The following is an 18,507-nucleotide window of genomic DNA, read 5'->3' on the forward strand; positions in this document are numbered from 1 at the left end:
GATATGACAGAAGACAGGAATGAGATAGAGAATCTGGTGAGCTGGTGCGGCAACAATAATCTCCCACAATGTCAACAAAATGAAGGAAATTGTCATTGACTTCAGGAAGCATAAAGGAGAATATGCCCCTGTCTACATCAATGGGGATGAAGTAGAAAGGGTCGAGAGCTTTGAGTTTTTAGTTGTCCAGATCACCAACAACCTGTCCTGGTCTCCCCATGTCAACACTATAGTTAATAAAGCCCACCAACGCCTCTACTTTCTCAGAAGACAAAGGAAATTTGGCATGTCAACTATGACTCTCACCAACTTTTACAGATGCACCATAGAAAGCATTCTTTCTGGTTGTATCACAGCTTAGTATGGCTCCTGCTCTGCCCGCAAGGAATTACAAAAGGTTATGAATGTAGCCTAATTCATCATGCAAACCGTCCTTCCATCCATTGACTCTGTCTACACTTCCTGCTGCCTCAGCAAAACAGCCAACATAATTAAGAACCCCACGTACCCTGGACATTCTGTCTTCCACCTTCTTCTGTTGGGAAAAAGATACAAAAGTCTGAGGTCACGTACCGACTGACTCTAGAACAGCTTCTTTCCTGCTGCTGTCAGACTTACCTTGCATTAAGTTGATCTTTCTCTACACCTAAACTATGACTGTAACACTACATTCTGCAGTCTCTTGTTTCTTTCTCTATGAACGGTATGTTTTCTCTGTATAGCGCTCAAGAAACAATACTTTTCACTTTATGTTAATACATGTGGCAATAATAAATCAAATCAAATAAAAACCCTGCAAACCTTTTACAGCACATGACTAACATGCCCTTCTCCCTTCAGAGATCTGTAGACAAACGTGCCAAGGTCCACAGAACTTCTTAGTGTCTTACCACTCATTGAGTACTTTCTTGTCAAACTGCTCCTTCCAAAGTGTGTCACCTCATATTTTTCAGGGTTAAATTCCATTTGTCACTTATCTGCCCATTTGACCATTCTGTTTATTTCTTCATGTAGTCAAGACAGTCCACCTTGCTGTTAACCACCCATCCAAAGTTTCGTCATTTGCAAACTTACTAACCCTACCACCTAGTCATCAATGCCATTTATATAAATGATGAATAATAGGGAGCCCATCACAGATCCCAGTGGTATGCCACCAGACGCTAGCTTCCAGTCACTAAAGCAGCCTTCTGTCATCACTTTCTATCTCCTACAACTGAGCCAATTTTGAATTCACTTTATCAACTTACCCTGTATACTATGTGAATTTACCTGCTTTACATGTCTCCTATGTGGGAGCTTGCCAAAGACTTTGCTGAAATCCATACAGACTACATTGACTGCACCACCCTCACCTACAAACCTGGTCAACTCCTCAAAAAATTCATTCAAATTTGTTAGGCGTGACTTCCCTCTGATGAAGCCATGCTGACTATCCCTGATCAAGCTTTGCCTCTCCAAGTGGAGAGAGATGCTCTCCTTCAGAAGTTGCTCTAATAGTTTCTCCACCATTGATGTGAGACTCACTGGTCTGTAGTATATGTTGGGAAAGTTGAAATCACCTAATAACCCTATTATTTTTACACATCTCCACAAACTGAGCACATATTTGCTCTGCAATATACATCTGACTGTCTGTGGGCCTAATAAACATCTAACAATGTGGCTGTCTCCTTTTTTTATTCCTAAGCACTACCCACAAAGCTTCATTTGATGCCCCCTCCAAGATATCATCTCTCCTTCTGCAGTTACTGACTCCTTAAGTAACAATGCAATGCCTCCTTCCCTTTTATCTCTTCCCCGTCTTGCCTGAAGATTCTATAATCCAGAATGTTGAGTTGCCAATCGTGTCCTTCCTTCAGCCATGTCTCTGTGGTGGTTACTATATCACAATTCCATATGTTAGTCATTGCTCTCAACTCATCCATTTTACCTGGCATTAAAGTAGAGGTTACCCAGCCTGGCCTTACTCCCTTGAAACTTAATACAGCTGCACTCCCTCTGAATTGTTTGTTTTGCTGTATGATTCCGTGTCCTTATTCTGCTAATAGTCTGTGTCCCTCCCTTGCCAAATTGGTTTAAACTCCCCCCAAAAGCACTAGCAAAACGTCCTGCAAGGATGTTAGTCCTGTTAGAATCATAGAATCCTACAGTGCAGAAAGAGGCCATTCAGCCCATCGAGTCTGCACCAACCACAATCCCACCCCTATCCCCATATCCCTACATAGTTACCCACTAATCCTATGCATCCCGGGACACTAAGGGGCAGTTTAGAATGGCCAATCAACCTAACCCGCACATCTTTGGACTGTGGGAGGAAACCGGAGCACCTGGAGGAAACCCATGCAGTGGGTACATCTGAACCATTCTGGTTCAGATATAGACCATCTCACTTGTACAGGGCACCTTCCCCAGAAATAACACCAAGATTGGTGGTATAGTGGACAATGAATAAGGTTATCTCCAATTGCAATGGGATCTTGATCAATTGGGCCAGTGGGCTAATGAATGGCAGATGGAGTTTAATTTAGACAAATGTGAGGTGATGCATTTTGGTAGGTTGAACCAGGGCAGGACTTACTCAGTTAATGGTAGGGTATTGAGGAGAGTTACAGAACAAAGAGATCTAGGGCTACAGGTTCATAGCTCCTTGAAAGTGGAGTCACAGGTGAAAAAGGCATTCAGCATGCTTGGTTTCATTGATCAGAACATTGAATACAGGATTTGGAATGCCTTGTTGAAGTGATACAAGACATTGGCAAGGCCACTCTTAGAGTACTGTGTACAGTTCTTGTCACCTTATTGTAGAAAGGATATTATCAAACTAGAAAAAGTGCAGAAGAGATTTACTAGGATCCTAACAGGACTTGATGGTTTGTGTTATAAGGAGAGGCTGGACAGATTGGGACTTTTTTCTCTGGAGTGTAGAAGGCTGATAGGTGATCTTATAAAATAATGAGGGGCTTAGGTCAGACTCCCTGAAGAAACCGGCGCCCTCATCAGCCTCCAAAATGGAATACCAATTTCTACCAATTTCCCCAGGGGATTCCTGAGTTACCTGCCTGTATCTCTTGGACTGTCTAGTGGTCATCCATTCTCTTCTTTCCTTGGGTCCTTTCGGTTGTGACCACTTCTCTAAATATGCTATCCACGATGTTCTCAGACTTGTGGATGCTCCATAGAGACCGCAGTGCTGTTGCAGCTCCGAAACTTGAGCTTCCAGGAGCTGCAGCTGGACACGCTTCCAGCACACATGCTGGCCTTGGGTACTGGAAATGTGCCCAGCCTCCCTCATGGAGCAAGAAGAGCAAACCACAGCTTCGAGCTCTCCTGCCATGATTAATTTAAAAAATTTTATCAGATTTTAAAAAAAGTCTCTACCCTGATGGTTTGGAAATACTCACCAGGACTTACTCACCAGTCAGCTGCATCCATTGGTCTCACGTCACTTTCTGACCTGTAATGTTTGTACCTTGTTTTTTAATGTGGAGATGCTGGCATTGGACTGGGGTGAACACAGTAAGAAGTCTCACAACACCAGGTTAAAGTCCAACATGTTTATTTGGTAGCAAAAGCCACTAGCTTTTGGAGCGCTGCTCCAAAGTGTTGTGAGACTTCTTATCCTGTTTTTTAGTCAGGGTAGGGAGGGAGGGAGCAAAACACTAATGTAGAGTTTCGGGCTTAACCGCTCTTTTACACTAGTTTCTTCCTCTTTCCACTTTTTAGTAGATGTCACTGTGTTGACTTCTCCCAGAGTGCTCCTCAGTGAAGTCTTTCTGCAGTCTCTGCTGGATGAGTGTGCTAATTTAATGTGTAAACTCATTAGTGATATCACAGAACAGCTCTTCCACTTTCATATATAGTTATTTTTATAAATTCATTCATGGGGTGTGACATCACTGGCTGGTGAGCATTTATTGCCCATCTCTGGTTGCTTTTGAGAAGGTGGTGATGAGCTGCCTTCTTGAACTGCTACTTGAATTATGTGGTGTTTGCACTACTCACAATGCTGTTGAGTAGGGAGTTCCACCATTTTATTTCTTCACTGTCACTGGGTCAATGATATATTTTCAAATCAGGTTACCATTAATCAGGAACTGAATTGAACCAGCCAAATAAATACTGCGGCTACAGGAGCAGGTCAGAAACACAGTTCCTGACTCCCCAAAACCTATCCACCATCAACAAGGCAAGAGTCAGGAGCATGACGGATTACTTGTCACTTGCCTGTATGAGTGTAGCTCCAACAGTACTCAAGCTCAACACCATCCAGGAAAAAGCAGCCTGCTTGGTTGGCACCCATCCACAGGTCAGTCGCTGATCTGCTCTTGTAGCCACGGTATTTATGTGGTTGACCTAATTGAGTTCCTGGTCAATGGTAACCCTAGGGTATTGATAGTGGGGGATTCAGCAATGGTAAAGGCATTGAACATCAAGGCCATGACGATTAGATTCCCTCGTTGGTGATGGTCCTTGCCTGGCACTTGTGTGGCACAGTTGGTACTTGCCAGTGAGAGAGAGAGAGAGCGGGGACATCAACTTGGAAAACAGAGAGAGAGAGAGAGAGCGGGGACAGCAGCTTCAGAAAGAGGGAGAGAGAGAGAGAGAAGGGGAACAGCAACTTCAGAAACAGATAGAGAGAGAGAGAGAGCAGACACAGCACCTTAAGAAACAGAGAGAGGGAGATGGAGCGGGTACAGCAGCTTCAGAATGAGAGAACGAGCAGGGACAGCAACTTCAGAAAGAGAGGGAGAGCGGGGACAGCAACTTCAGATTCAAAGACAGAAAGAGCGCAGGGACAGCAACTTCAGAAAGAGAGAGAGCGGGGACAGCAACTTCAGATTCAAAGACAGAAAGAGCGCGGGGACAGCAACTTCAGATTCAAAGACAGAAAGAGCGCGGGGACAGCAACTTCAGATTCAAAGACAGAAAGAGCGCAGGGACAGCAACTTCAGATTCAAAGACAGAAAGAGCGCAGGGACAGCAACTTCAGATTCAAAGACAGAAAGAGCGCAGGGACAGCAACTTCAGATTCAAAGACAGAAAGAGCGCAGGGACAGCAACTTCAGAAAGAGAGAGAGAGAGAGCGGGGACAGCAACTTCAGAAAGAGAGAGAGCGTGCGGGGACAGCAACTTCAGAATGAGAGAAAGAGGGAGCAAGGGCAGCAACTTCAAAAGAGAGAGCGAGATTTTTTTACACAGAGTAGTGGGTGCCTGGAACTCGTTGCTGGGAGAGGTAGTGGAAGTGGAGACAGTAATGACTTTTAAGGGGGTTTCAGTTAAGTTGGGCAGCAAGACCAGTGCAGACTCGGGGAGGCCGAAGGACCTGTTCCTGTGCTGTAATTTTCTTTGTTCATATTGTCAGCCCAAGCCTGGATATTGTCCAGGTTTTGCTGCATTTGAACACAAACTGTTTCAGTATCTGAGGAATTGCAATTGGTGCTGAACATTTTTATGCAATCATCAGTGACCTTCCCCACTTCTGACCTTAAAATGGAAGGAAGGTCATTGAACAATTGAAGCTAATTTGGCCTGTGATATTACTCAGGAGAATTCCTGCAGTGAACTGAGATTTTTGATATCAAACAACCACAACCATCTTCCTTTATGCCAAGTATGACTCCAATCAGTTGTCTTCTGCGGGAAGTGATTCCTATTGACTCCAGTTTTGCTAGGACTTGATACCATACTGGGTCAAGCGTTTCCTTGATGTCAAGGGCAGATACTCATTTCATCTCCAGAGTCCAGCTCTTTTGTCTGTGTTTGTCTACTCAGGAGCTGAATGACTGAACCAAAACTGAGATAAGTAATATTGTGGATATTCCACACACATGATTAGCCATGGATAGCCTTCAGAATTCCCCCTTTCTTTTCAAGTCAGAGTTACTGGCGCTCCAAATGCCATTTGGCCTATCAATTTCATGCTGGTTCAGTGGAGAACAACCCGGTAAATCCCATATCTTTGTTCTATGCCTGTAGCCCTGCAGGTGGCCCCCCAATTCCCTATCAAATTGTTACTTGCCGTTGTGTAGTTTAAAATAAATATTCTTGTAATTTAAAATAAATAATCTTGTAGTTTAAAATAAATAATTTTATGCACTTCTATCAAATCTTCTCTCAATCTTCTTTGCTACAAGGGGAACAACAGCAGCCTCTTTAATCTAACTCTATAGCTAAAATCCCTTTGCTCTTTCAGAGTCAGTGCAGACTGATGGGCCAAATGGCCCCCTCTGCACTGTAGGGATTCTATGGTTTTCGACACCAGGGTGATTAGCTTACTGAACTGACACGTCCCTGTGATACACTTAGCCCTTTGATAGCTGGATAATAAACATTATTGCTAGCAGTTCACTATCAGTGACTGTACCTTTGGTTGCCTAGTTCCTAAACTCTGCAATTCCCTAACCTTCTGTTAAAACTCTCATAAGCATAGTAATGATCCTAATGTCTCAAGTTGCTTAGGTGAATTTTGTTCGACAACGCACTTGTTATGCATCTTGGGAAGTTTAGCCACATTAAAAGCACTATATAAATGCAAGCTGTTGTTCATTTTGTCCGTGCTTCCTCCTCCTCCTATTCACTTTGCATGGCCCTGTGTAATGCAGTGTTAGTGGGGCAAATCCAGAACATTGAATACACATCCAACGGGAATGGGAAAGTCTACACTGATAAATTCTGAAGCGTTTAAAGAGTGCTGTGTCTGGAACTCCATCTAACTTTTGCTCGTCAAGATTTTAAACTTGTATGCCTGATGGAATTGTTCCCTTGAGAGCTGAACTTTATCTATTTGACAAAATAATAAATTCAACCAAAATGTTGTTATGCTAAAAGTTGAAATTTTTAAAAAGTTTTCACAATTGTTTTTTGAACCCTTGAAAGTCTGTGAAGCTCAAAGTTAATTAGAATAGTTGAAAGGAGTTCTACACCCACTTGAGCAATCCCTAGCCCAAGTCACAGCAGATTTCAGAACCAGGGCCAGGAGGTACATAAATCTCTGGAAGGATTCAATTGGTAAGGATGGAGTAGGGAAATCTCCTTGGATGGCTGTACACCCTCAAATGCCTCATCTGGTAAGAAGAGATGTGGCGGGGGATCTCGTAAAGTGATTGTGATTGTGTATAAGTTGAGAGAAGTCCGATACAGACGAATCTCACTGTTGTCTGCCACAGGAAACTTTTTTTTAAATTCATTCTTGAGACATGGGCATCACTGGCTGGCCAGCATTTATTGCCCACGTCTAGTTGCCCTTGAGAAGGTGGTGGTGGGCTGCCTTGTTGAATTGCTGTAGTCCACGTGCTATGGGTTGACTCACAATGCCGTTAGGGAGGGAATTCCAGGACTTTGACCGTCCCGCCCCCCGCCGCCCGGACTGCGAAGGAATGGCGATATATTTCCAGCTCAGGATGGTGAGTGGCTTGGAGGGGAACTTGCAGGTGGTGGTGTTTCCATATATCTGCACTGCAGCAATTCGCCAAAGATTCTCAGACAACATCTTCCAAACCCATGACCACTTCCATCTAGAAGGAAAAGAGCAGCAGATACAAGAGCAGGCCAGAGGCTAGGAATACTATGGTGAGTAACTCACCTCTTGATTCTCCAAAGCCTATCCACTATCTACAAGGCACAAGTCAGAACTGTGATGGAATGCTCCTTCTTGGCTGGATGGCTACAGCTCATAAGAACATAAGAAACAGGAGCAGGAGTAGGCCATCTGGCCCCTTAGGCCTGCCCCGCCATTCAATAAGATCATGGCTGATCTGTTGTGGCTCAGTTCCACATTCCCGCCGTCTCCCCGTAACCCTTAATCCCCTCTCTTATCAAAAACCCATCAACCCGCGTCTTAAAAACATTTAGCGAGGTAGCCTCCACCACTTCAACGGGCAGAGAATTCCAGAGATTCACCACCCTTTGAGTGAAGAAGTTCCTCCTCAACTCCGTTCTAAACCGCCCCCCCTTTATTTTGAGGCTGTGCCCCCTAGTCCTACTGTCCTTTCTGAGCGGGAAGAGTCTCTCCACCTCTATCCTATCCATCCCATTCATCATCTTATACGTCTCAATGAGATCTCCCCTCATTCTTCTAAACTCTAACGAGTACAAGCCCAGTTTATTCAGCCTCTCCTCATAGCTCAATCCCCTCAACTCCGGTATCAGCCTAGTAAACCTCCTCTGCACTCCCTCCAAGGCCAAAATATCCTTGCGTAAGTACGGCGCCCAAAACTGCACACAGTACTCCAGCTGCGGCCTTACCAATGCCCTATGTAGCCGCAGCAAGACCTCCCTACTTTTATATTCAATCCCCCTCGCTATGAAGGCCAGCATCCCATTCGCCCTCCTGACCACCTGCTGCACCTGCAAGCTGGGTTTTTGCGACTCATGCACAAGGACCCCGAGGTCCCTCTGCACCGTCGCCTGCTGCAGTTTTTCTCCACGTACTCCAACAACACTCGAGAAGCTTGACTTCTACAAGCTGCTGCTACTGAGCGTCTGTGGTTGGGGGATTGAATGTTCGTAGATGTAGTGCCAATCAAGTGGGCTGCTTTGTCCTGGATGGTGTCAAGCTTTTGAGTGTTGTTGGAGCTGTAGCCATCCAGCCAAGTGCGGAGCATTCCATCACTGTTCTGACTTGTGCCTTGTAGATGGTGGATAGGCTCTGGGGAGTCAGGAGGTGAGTTACTCGTCACAGTATCCCTAGCCTCTAATCTGCTCTTGTAGTTTGTGTGTGAGTCCAGTTGAGTTTCTGGTCAATTGCAAGGATCCTCCTCAGCTGTCTCTTCCCAGTGGTCAAGGAGCTTCTTCCAGAGTCACAGTGGCCCTCATTAATGGAACCGCTGCAAGACTAGCAGTGTCATTGCATCAACTTGCCTCTCCCTTGTCTGGGCCTTTGGTGACTTTACCTTTACTTCACCTCCAGCAAATTACCCACAGGAGCAGAGATAATCTACAGAACAAATGGAAAACATGGCACTGGTCGGATTGAAATTTAAAACCTAAATCACTCCAGCCTTAGCATCTAGATGGTGGTTGTGTGTGCAGTCATTTAGAATCTGAGCTCCAGGTCATTGTTGACTCCTTCATGAAGCAAATAGGAAAATGGGTCTTTCCAAGGTTTTCTTCCAACCTGCTCCCACAGCTCCCTCAGTTGATGAATGCGATGAGAAGATTATGGAAAATGTGACCCATTTTCTTTACTTTGGGAACCCCTTCTTGATGAAGGCAGACAGGCAACAAAATTCATCGTCGCCTTCAGTGTAGCCTTCAACTGACTGAGGAAAAGAGTGTTTGAGGACCAGAGTCTCAAATCACAGGCTAAGGTCATGGTTCACAAGTCATTCCTGTGCATTGATAAAGGTTCACCTGGACTCAAAACATCAGCTCTCCTCTCCTTGTAGATGTTGCCAGACCCGCTAAGATTTTCCAACATTTACTCTGGTGACACCCAGCTGTCCTTAAACAACATGTTTTTCGATTCCTCCCATCTTTAAACTCATCATGTTATATGTCTGACTGAACTGTGTGAGCAGAATTTTCCCCCTTATATAGATTAACAAACAAAGAACAATACAGCACAGGAAACAGGCCCTTCGGCCCCACAAGCTCACACCACCCATTTTAACTCTGTGATTGCCTCATTCCAATCCCTCTTCTAAACTTCTGTCTAAGCCTCTTGGACTCCACAATAAAGGGGTGCAAATTTAGAGAATTATATGTGTGCCAGATTAAGGGAGGTCTAATTTAGGGACAATTTGTTAACACCAATCAGCCTAAAAGCATGTTTTTGGGATGTGGGAGGAAACCGGAGCACCTGGAGAAAACCCACGCAAGCACAGGGAGAATGTGCAAACTCCCACAGACACCGACCCAAGTTGGAGATCCGACCCGGGTCCCTGTATCTGCACAGCAAACAGTGATAGTCACTGTGCTGTCATGATTCCCAGGAATGTCCTGAGGCTCTTGATCCTTATTTAGAACAATCTTTTGTATCCCTCCATCTCTAGTCTGCTCATGTGCCTGTCTAGGTAAGCCTTAAACAACTCTAGCGTGCCTGCCTCCACCACCCTACTTGGCAGTGCATTCCAGGCCCCCACAACCCTCCCTCTAACATCTGAATTATACCTCGCCCCTCTAACTCTAAGCCTGTGGCCCCTCATGATTTTCATATCCAACCTGGGAAAAAGCTTCCCACTGTTCACTCTATCGATACCCTTCGTAATCTTATACGCCTCTATTAGCACTCCCCTCATTCTCCGTCTTTCCAGGGAGAACAGACCCAATTTGCCCAATCTCTCCTCATAGCTAAGACCTTCCATACCAGGCAGCATCCTGGTAAAGCTCCTCTGCACCCTCTCCAGGGTCTCCATGTCCTTCCGGTAGTGCCGCGACCAGAACTGGACGCAGTACTCCAAATGTGTTCTAACCAACGTTCTATACAACTGCAACATTAGACGCCAGTTTTATACTCTATACCCCTTCCTATAAAGGCAAGCGTACCATATGTCTTCTCCACCTGTACTGCCACCTTCAAGGACTTGTGAACTTGCACACCTAGGTCCCTCTGTGTTTCTATACTCTTAATATTCCTACCATTTATTGTATAACTCCCCCCTACATTATTTCTTCCAAAATGCATCACCTCACATTTATCTGGATTAAATTCCATCTGCCATTAGGGAGCTGCAAGCCGATGTCTTTGGTTCTTATCATAAACTCTATTGCTGAATCAGTATTCCTGTCCCTCTCCTTAGTCACTGTTGGATGCTAAATTAGCCATTCATATTCATGGTGTCTTGATTTTGAGATGGGCATCTGATCACACATATGACACCAAGACTGCCTGTTTTCATGTCTATAATGTCATCCAATTCTGCCCCTGCATCAACTCATTTGCTGAAAGCCTCATTCTGCCTTTGTTATCCCATCTTCCACCTTTCATATAGTTGAACTCATTCCAGGATCTGATGCTCAAATTCTAGCAGGTGAACCAACTTAGTGCCAGTCACCTATCACCCCAGTGCCTGCTGACCAGTCCAGCAATGTTTTGAAATTAAATTTTCATCTTGCTTTTCAATCCCTCCGTAAGCTTCTTCCTCCTTCTCGCTAATATCTCCATCCCTTGCTCTCCTGTCTGGCCCTTGTTCATCTCTGATTTTAATCTCTCCACATTTAGCTGCCTACATGTGAAGCTCTGGAGTTTCCTCCCTAAACACCTCTGCCCTCTCTCTCTCTTTCTCTCCTGTCAGACATTCCTTAAAACCTCCCTATTTTACCAGTTTTTTTCTCATCTGTCCTAACATTTCTTTGTGGCTTGGTGTCAAATGTTGTTTGATAATGCTCCTGTGAGGTGCCGTGGCATATTTACTATGTTGAAAGTGCTATATAAATGTAAGTGAGCACCCTGAGGTCTCTTGCCTTACAAGGGATTTCATTGAGGTGGATATTAAATATAGTTGGACATTCACGTTGTATTGTGTGCACACTGCTCCAGTTAGTATTGGGCCATCAGTTTTGTTTCTCTTTTACTTTTCAGGTCAGGCTCTTGGTGTCACTGATGTTTGGAAAGTTTCCCTTGATCCTGTTGCTCCAGGTGGTCCATATTTGATTATTGCAGAGCAGAAGTTTGCCAGAAGGGTAGACAGAATTGTTTTAAAAGATGTTTATTTTGGAGATGTCTGGCTGTGCGGTGGGCAAAGCAACATGCAGATGACAGTGTTACAGGTAAATGATTTTTCTGTTGCATTGGAGGAGTTGTTTGGAGAAACATCTATGCTGTCATCAGAAAAAATACTGAAAACACCGTCTAGTAACAATTTTGGAAATGTGTAACAGCTACTGTTAGGAAATGATAATTTCTCTCCAGTAGAAATAGCACAATGTAACACAAAATGTTGTGCAGATCTGTTCCTTACATCCTTTCTGTTGGCTGAAATCCCCATTAAGAAGCCTCATAACACCACGTTAAAGTCCAACAGATTCATTTGGCCGCAAACCGATCTATTTATTTGGTAGCAAACTGATTTGGTAGTGGCTTTTGCTACCAAATAAACCTGTTGGACTTTAACCTGGTGTTGTGAGACTTCTTACTGTGTTTACCCCAGTTCAACGCTGGCATCTCCACATCATGAAATCCCTATAACATTCCTGTTCTGAAGCATGCATTAGGGATTTTCAAACTGGCCATTGGCTGCTAACAAAGCCATGTTAATGCTAGTAATTCAAAAACCAAGTTTGCGGCTACCATTGTCTCACTTCAGAATTATGCAGTGCGGAAGAATCACATGGTCCATTGACCAGTCCAATTCTGCCCCTGCATCAACTCATTTGCTGAAAGCCTCATTCTGCCTTTGTTATCCCATCTTCCACCTTCCATATAGTTGAATTCATTCCAAGATCTGGTGCTCAAATTCTAGCAGGTGAACTAACTTAGTGCCAGAGTTTGCTCTGGCTCTTTGAAGATCCAGTGGTGTACGACAAGGATCAGTGCTGGGACCCTTACTGTTTGTAATATACGTAAATGATATAGATGAAAATGTGGAGGGAATGTTAAACAAGTTTGCAGATGATACCAAGATATGTAAGGTTGTTAATAGTGAAGAAGATGGGTGTAGTTTACAGGAAGACATAGGTGGATTGGCCAGATGGGCAGAACACTGGCAGTTACTATTTACCCCTGATAAGTGTGAGGTGATGCACTTTGGAAGAAGTAACAAGTCAGAAGAGTATTTAATGAATGGTAGGACACTGGGAAGCCCAGAAGAACAGATGGATCTTGGGATTGTTACTCACAGGGATCGAACCTGGGTCCCTGGCGCTGTGAAGCAGTGGTGCTAACCACTGTGCTACCATGCTGCCCCCAGCAGTGTCACTGTGCTACCGTACCAAGGGGCTGGGGCCAGATCGGGGAGGAGATTACTGGGGGAGTTTGGGGATGTTGTGTTTAAGCCAGGGAGGCAAGCTTAGAGCAGCAGAGACTGAGTGACAGGACTCTGCTGCTAGAGACCAGAGCATGCACAATGACATCCTGTGCTGCTGTCAGCCAGCGTTCAAGTGACCTAAGCGTCATCCCCCTCCCCCTACAAGCGAGAAATGTTTTTTCATGCACTGAGAGGATAAAATGGCAGATTTGAACTCGCCCAAAAACAGATCTGACGTTGTTTTCACCCCCGCCCTGGACTTAAAATTCCTTTGCTAAGATCGTCTCCTCTGACTCTAAGTACAGATTCATTGAGAATACTGTTAGTGACATTCTGCCGGTCAGCACATTCGTTCAATCCCTTCTCTCTCTCTTCAATTACCTGACAAATCATCAATCTATACCACAAGTTACTTCAATTACAGGCACTTTTGACACTATTTTCCCATGTGGAACTTTGCAGTTTTGTTCTGGAAATCAGTGAAGAAAAAATAACCTATGCACCATTAGTGACTGCTTCAAAATACTCAACAAGATTTGTCAGGCATAATCTACCATTTACTAATCTATACTGACTCTTGTCAAAATTACTGATGGTCTGAAGTTATTTAGTTTCACTTTCCCTTGCAATTCTTCAACCCAAAGACAATATTAACATAAGAACATAAGAAATAGGAGCAGGAGTAGGCCATCTAGCCCTTCGAGCCTGCCCCGCCATTCAATAAGATCATGGCTGATCTGTCGTGGCTCAGTTCCACTTTCCCGCCCTCTCCCCATAACCCTTAATCCCCTCTCTTATCAAGAACCCATCAACCCGCTTCTTAAAAATATTTAGCGAGGCAGCCTCCACCACTTCAACGGGCAGAGAATTCCAGAGATTCACCACCCTTTGAGTGAAGAAGTTCCTCCTCAACTCCGTTCTAAACCGCCTCCCCTTTATCTTGAGGCTGTGCCCCCTAGTCCTACTGTCTTTTTTGAGCAGGAAGAGTCTCTCCACCTCTATCCTATCCATCCCATTCATCATCTTATACGTCTCAATGAGATCTCCCCTCATTCTTCTAAACTCTAACGAGTACAAGCCCAGTTTATTCAGCCTCTCCTCATAGCTCAATCCCCTCAACTCCGGTATCAGCCTAGTAAACCTCCTCTGCACTCCCTCCAGGGCTAAAATATCCTTGCGCAGGTGCGGCGCCCAAAACTGCACACAGTACTCCAGCTGCGGCCTCACCAATGCCCTATACAGCTGCAGCAAGACCTCGCTACTTTTATATTCAATCCCCCTCGCTATGAAGGCCAGCATCCCATTCGCCTTCCTGACCACCTGCTGCACCTGCAAGCTGGGTTTTTGCGACTCATGCACAAGGACCCCGAGGTCCCTCTGCACCGTCGCCTGCTGCAGTTTTTCGCCCCGTAAGTAATAGTCCTTCCTACCATTCTTCCTACCAAAGTGGACCACCTCACACTTGCCAACATTAAATTCCATTTGCCATTTCCTGGCCCATTCGCCCAGCCTATCTAGATCCTTCTGCAGACTCTCCACACCCTCCGCACAATTTGCCTTTCCCCCAATCTTGGTGTCATCAGCAAATTTCGACACCCTGCACTCGGTTCCCTCCTCCAGATCATCTATATAAATGGTAAATAGCTGAGGCCCCAGCACCGACCCCTGGGGCACCCCACTAGTCACCAACCGCCAATCCGAATAGCACCCATTGACCCCCACTCTCTGCCTCCTATTTGACAACCAATCCTCTATCTACGCTAACACCCTACCCCCAACTCCATGTCCCCTGACCTTCTGCAATAACCTCTTGTGAGGTACCTTGTCAAACGCCTTCTGAAAATCCAGAAAGACCACATCCACCGGCTCTCCTCTATCCACTGCCCTAGACACATCCTCATAGAACTCCAGTAAATTTGTCAGACACGACTTCCCTTTAATGAAACCGTGTTGCGTCCGCCCTATCAAGCAATTCCCTTCAAGATGCCTCGCAATTTCCTCCTTAATGACGGATTCTAACATTTTAGCTATCACAGACGTTAAACTAACCGGCCTATAATTCCCCGCCTTTTGCCTGGCACCCTTCTTATACAACGGCGTAACATTAGCCGTTTTCCAATCTTCCGGCACTTCCCCGGAATCCAGCGACGTCTGGAAAATAACCACCAAGGCATCCACTATAACCTCCGCCATTTCTTTCAGAACCCTCGGATGCATTCCATCCGGTCCTGGGGACTTGTCCACAATCAGCCCCTCCAGTCTGTCGAGCACCACCTCTCTAGTAACAGTAATGTCATTAAGACCCTCCATTCCTACCACCTTTCCATCGCTAACACCCGGCAAATTATTCACGTCCTCCTCCGTGAAGACAGAAACAAAAAAGTTATTCAAGACCTTAGCCATATCCCCATCCCCTACCACTAGCTCCCCATTCTCATCCTCTAAAGGACCAACGTTCACCCTAGCCAGCCTCTTCCTTTTTATATATTTATAAAAACTCTTGCTATCCTTTTTTATATTAAGTGCTAGCCCAGCCTCATAGCTTCTCCTACCCTCCTTTATCAACTTCTTTGTCAATCTTTGTTGACATTTAAACCTTTCCCAATCCTCTTCTCGCCCACTGCTCTTAGCTACTCTAAATTCCTCCGCTTTTAATTTAACACTTTCCTTCACCTCCTTCGTTATCCACGGCTTATTACCTCTCTTCCTACTGTCCTTTTTAACCATTGGAATAAATTTCTGCTGAGCACCAAGAAAGATCTCCTTAAAGATCCTCCACTGCTCCTCAGCAGACCTACCTTCCAACGCACTCCCCCAGTCCACATTCGCCAATTCTTCTCTCATCCTACCATACTCCCCTCTATTCAAACAAAGGACGCGTGTCCGGGAACCCACTTTCTCCTCCTCCATCTGCACCAGAAACTCCATCATACAATGATCACTCTCTCCAAGAGGATCCTTCACCGCAAGGTCCCTAATTATTCCCAAAAGGACAGAAAGATACAGATTATGATTAGGGCAAGGCATGTGGTATTAGGGTGTTCAGGATTGAAAGTGTTAATGTATGGGACTGGAGAAATTATACCCCATGTTACTTGGAGTGAGTAGTGCCTGTAATGTGTGGGAAGGGACAGAGTGACTATAGTGGGAAGGTTAGAAACAACATCGAGTTCTGAAATTTCTGAAGTGCATTTCTGTCACGTGTTTTTAAAATGTGTGTTCTAAGCGATGTTTAATATGGAGTTCTTCATTTATAATGTTCTCTTTCAGATTATTAATGCAAGTGATGAGCTCTCTGTTGCTTCCCATTATCCATTTATACGACTGTTCAAAGCTGGATTGAAAGAGTCAAGCCAAGAGCTGAATGATCTTATCAGCATTGCAGTGCAGTGGTCAGCTCCCACAGCAGGTAAGGAAGTGCTCCTGCAGTGGATAAGGAAGCGCTACCACAGTGGATAAGGAGGGGCTCTGAAGGTGGGTGAGGGAGACAGGCTGCTGGCAGGTGAGACCGGCACTAGCAGTGGGATTTTCTAAGTTACAAATAGAAAGGAACATATAATATAAAGAACCTTCTCAATGCCTTGTATGGATTATCTTGGATAGAAGAATGAGGAGGTTCTCATAGAAACCTATGACATTCTAACAGGACTAGACAGATTGGATACAAGAAAGATGTTCCCGATGGCGGAGGAGTCCAGAACCAAGAGTCATGGTCTGAGGATATGGGGTAAACCATTTAGGACAAGAGATGAGGAGAAATTTCTTCACCCAGGGAGTGGTCAGCTTGTGGAATTCACTACCACAGGAAGCACTTGGCCAAAACATTGTATGTTTTCAAGAACGAATTAGAAATTGCTGTTGGAGCACAAGTGATCAAAGGAAAAGGGGGAAATTGGAAATGATCGTAATGAATGGGGGAGCAGGCTTGAAAGGCCGAATATTTTCTATATTTCTATTCAAGTTTAAAGCATGTTGCTTTGAACATAAGAACATAAGAAATAGGAGCAGGAGTAGGCCATCTATCCCTTCGAGCCTGCCCCGCCATTCAATAAGATCATGGCTGATCTGAAGTGGATCAGTTCCACTTTCCCGCTTTCTCCCCATAACCCTTAATTCCCTTGTCTATCAGAAATCTATCTACCCGTGACTTAAATATATTCAGTGAGGTAGCCTCCACCACTTCAATGGGCAGAGAATTCCAAAGATTCACCACCCTTTGAGTGAAGAAGTTCTCTTCAACTCCGTTCTAAACTGCCACCCCCCCCCACTTATTTTGAGGCTGTGCCCCTCTAGTTCTGTTATCCTTTCTAAGTGGGAAGAATCTCTCTACCTCTACCCTATCTAGCCCCTTTATTATCTTGTAAGTCTCTATAAGATCCCCCCTCAGCCTTCTAAACTCCAAAGAGTACAGACCCAGTCTATTCAATCTCTCTTCATAAGCTAACCCCCTCATCTCTGGTATCAGCCTGGTAAACCTTCTCTGTACTCCCTCCAAGGCCAATATATCCTTTTGCAAATGTGGCAACCAAAACTGCACACAGTACTCCAGTTGCGGCCTCACCAGTGCCCTGAACAGTTGCAGCAAGACCTCCCTGCTTTTATGTTCTATCCCCCTCGCTATAAAGGCCAACATTCCATTTGCCTTCTTGATCACCTGCTGCACCTGCAGTCTGGGTTTTTGCAATTCGTGCGCAAGGACCCCCAGGTCCCTCTGCACTGTAGCATGCTGCAGCTTTTTCGCCCTTTAAATAATAATCCCTCCTACTATTACTTCTACCAAAGTGGATAACCTCACATTTGTTAACGTTATACTCCATCTGCCAGGTCCTCACCCACTTACTCAGCCTGTCCAGATCTCTCTGCAGATTTTCCACACCTTCCACGCAATTTGCTTTTACACTCGTCTTGGTGTCATCAGCAAATTTTGTTACCCTACACTCAGCCCCCTCCTCCAGATCGTCTATGTAAATAGTAAACAGTTGAGGCCCCAGCACCGATCCCTGCGGCACTCTACTATTCACCAACTCCCAACCAGAAAAGCTCCCATTGATTCCAACTCTATGTTTCCTGTTAGACAACCAATCCTCAATCTATGCGAACACCTTACCCCCCAGCTCCATGCACCCTAACCTTTTGCAGCAATCTTTTGCGAGGTATCTTATCGAACGCCTTCTGGAAATCCAAAAACACCACATCCACCTGTTCCCCTCTGTCTACCGCACTAGTCACATCCCCATAGAAATCCAATAAATTCGTTAAACACGACTTCCCCTTCACGAATCCATGCTGCGTCTGCTTGATCAAACTGTTCTTTTCTAGGTGTCTTGCTATTTCTTCTTTGATGACGGATTCTAGCATTTTTCCAACTACAGACGTTAAGCTAACCGGCCTATAATTCCCTGCCTTTTGTCTGCTACCTTTTTTAAACAGCGGCATAACATTAGCTGTTTTCCAATCTTCTGGCACTTCCCCAGAGTCCAGCGAATTTTGATAAATAATTACTAAGGCATCTGCTATCACCGCTGCAATTTCTTTTAGAACCCTGGGATGCATTGCATCCCAGTCAGTCTCGTTAGTCTATCAAGCACTACCTCTCTAG

The 18,507-nt window shown here is 44.9% G+C and overlaps 1 protein-coding gene across 3 annotated transcripts in view; it reads left to right on the forward strand.

Annotated features, from left to right (window-relative positions):
• The window catches only part of siae (sialic acid acetylesterase), a 110,932-nt gene that overhangs the window by 10,583 nt on the left and 81,842 nt on the right, over nucleotides 1–18,507 (forward strand). For all 3 annotated transcript variants that reach the window (XR_013889643.1, XR_013889642.1, XM_080214699.1), the window contains exons 3-4: nucleotides 11,525–11,712; nucleotides 16,179–16,317. Coding sequence is in view for 1 of the 3 variants with exons in the window: in XM_080214699.1 (XP_080070825.1) it covers nucleotides 11,525–11,712; nucleotides 16,179–16,317 (327 nt within the window). In the remaining 2 variants the exon portion in view is untranslated. The remainder of the gene's footprint in view (nucleotides 1–11,524; nucleotides 11,713–16,178; nucleotides 16,318–18,507) is intronic.

Source organism: Carcharhinus amblyrhynchos, chromosome 29 (assembly GCF_965287045.1).
Source record: "Carcharhinus amblyrhynchos chromosome 29, sCarAmb.v2.hapA, whole genome shotgun sequence".
Taxonomy (NCBI): domain Eukaryota; kingdom Metazoa; phylum Chordata; class Chondrichthyes; order Carcharhiniformes; family Carcharhinidae; genus Carcharhinus; species Carcharhinus amblyrhynchos.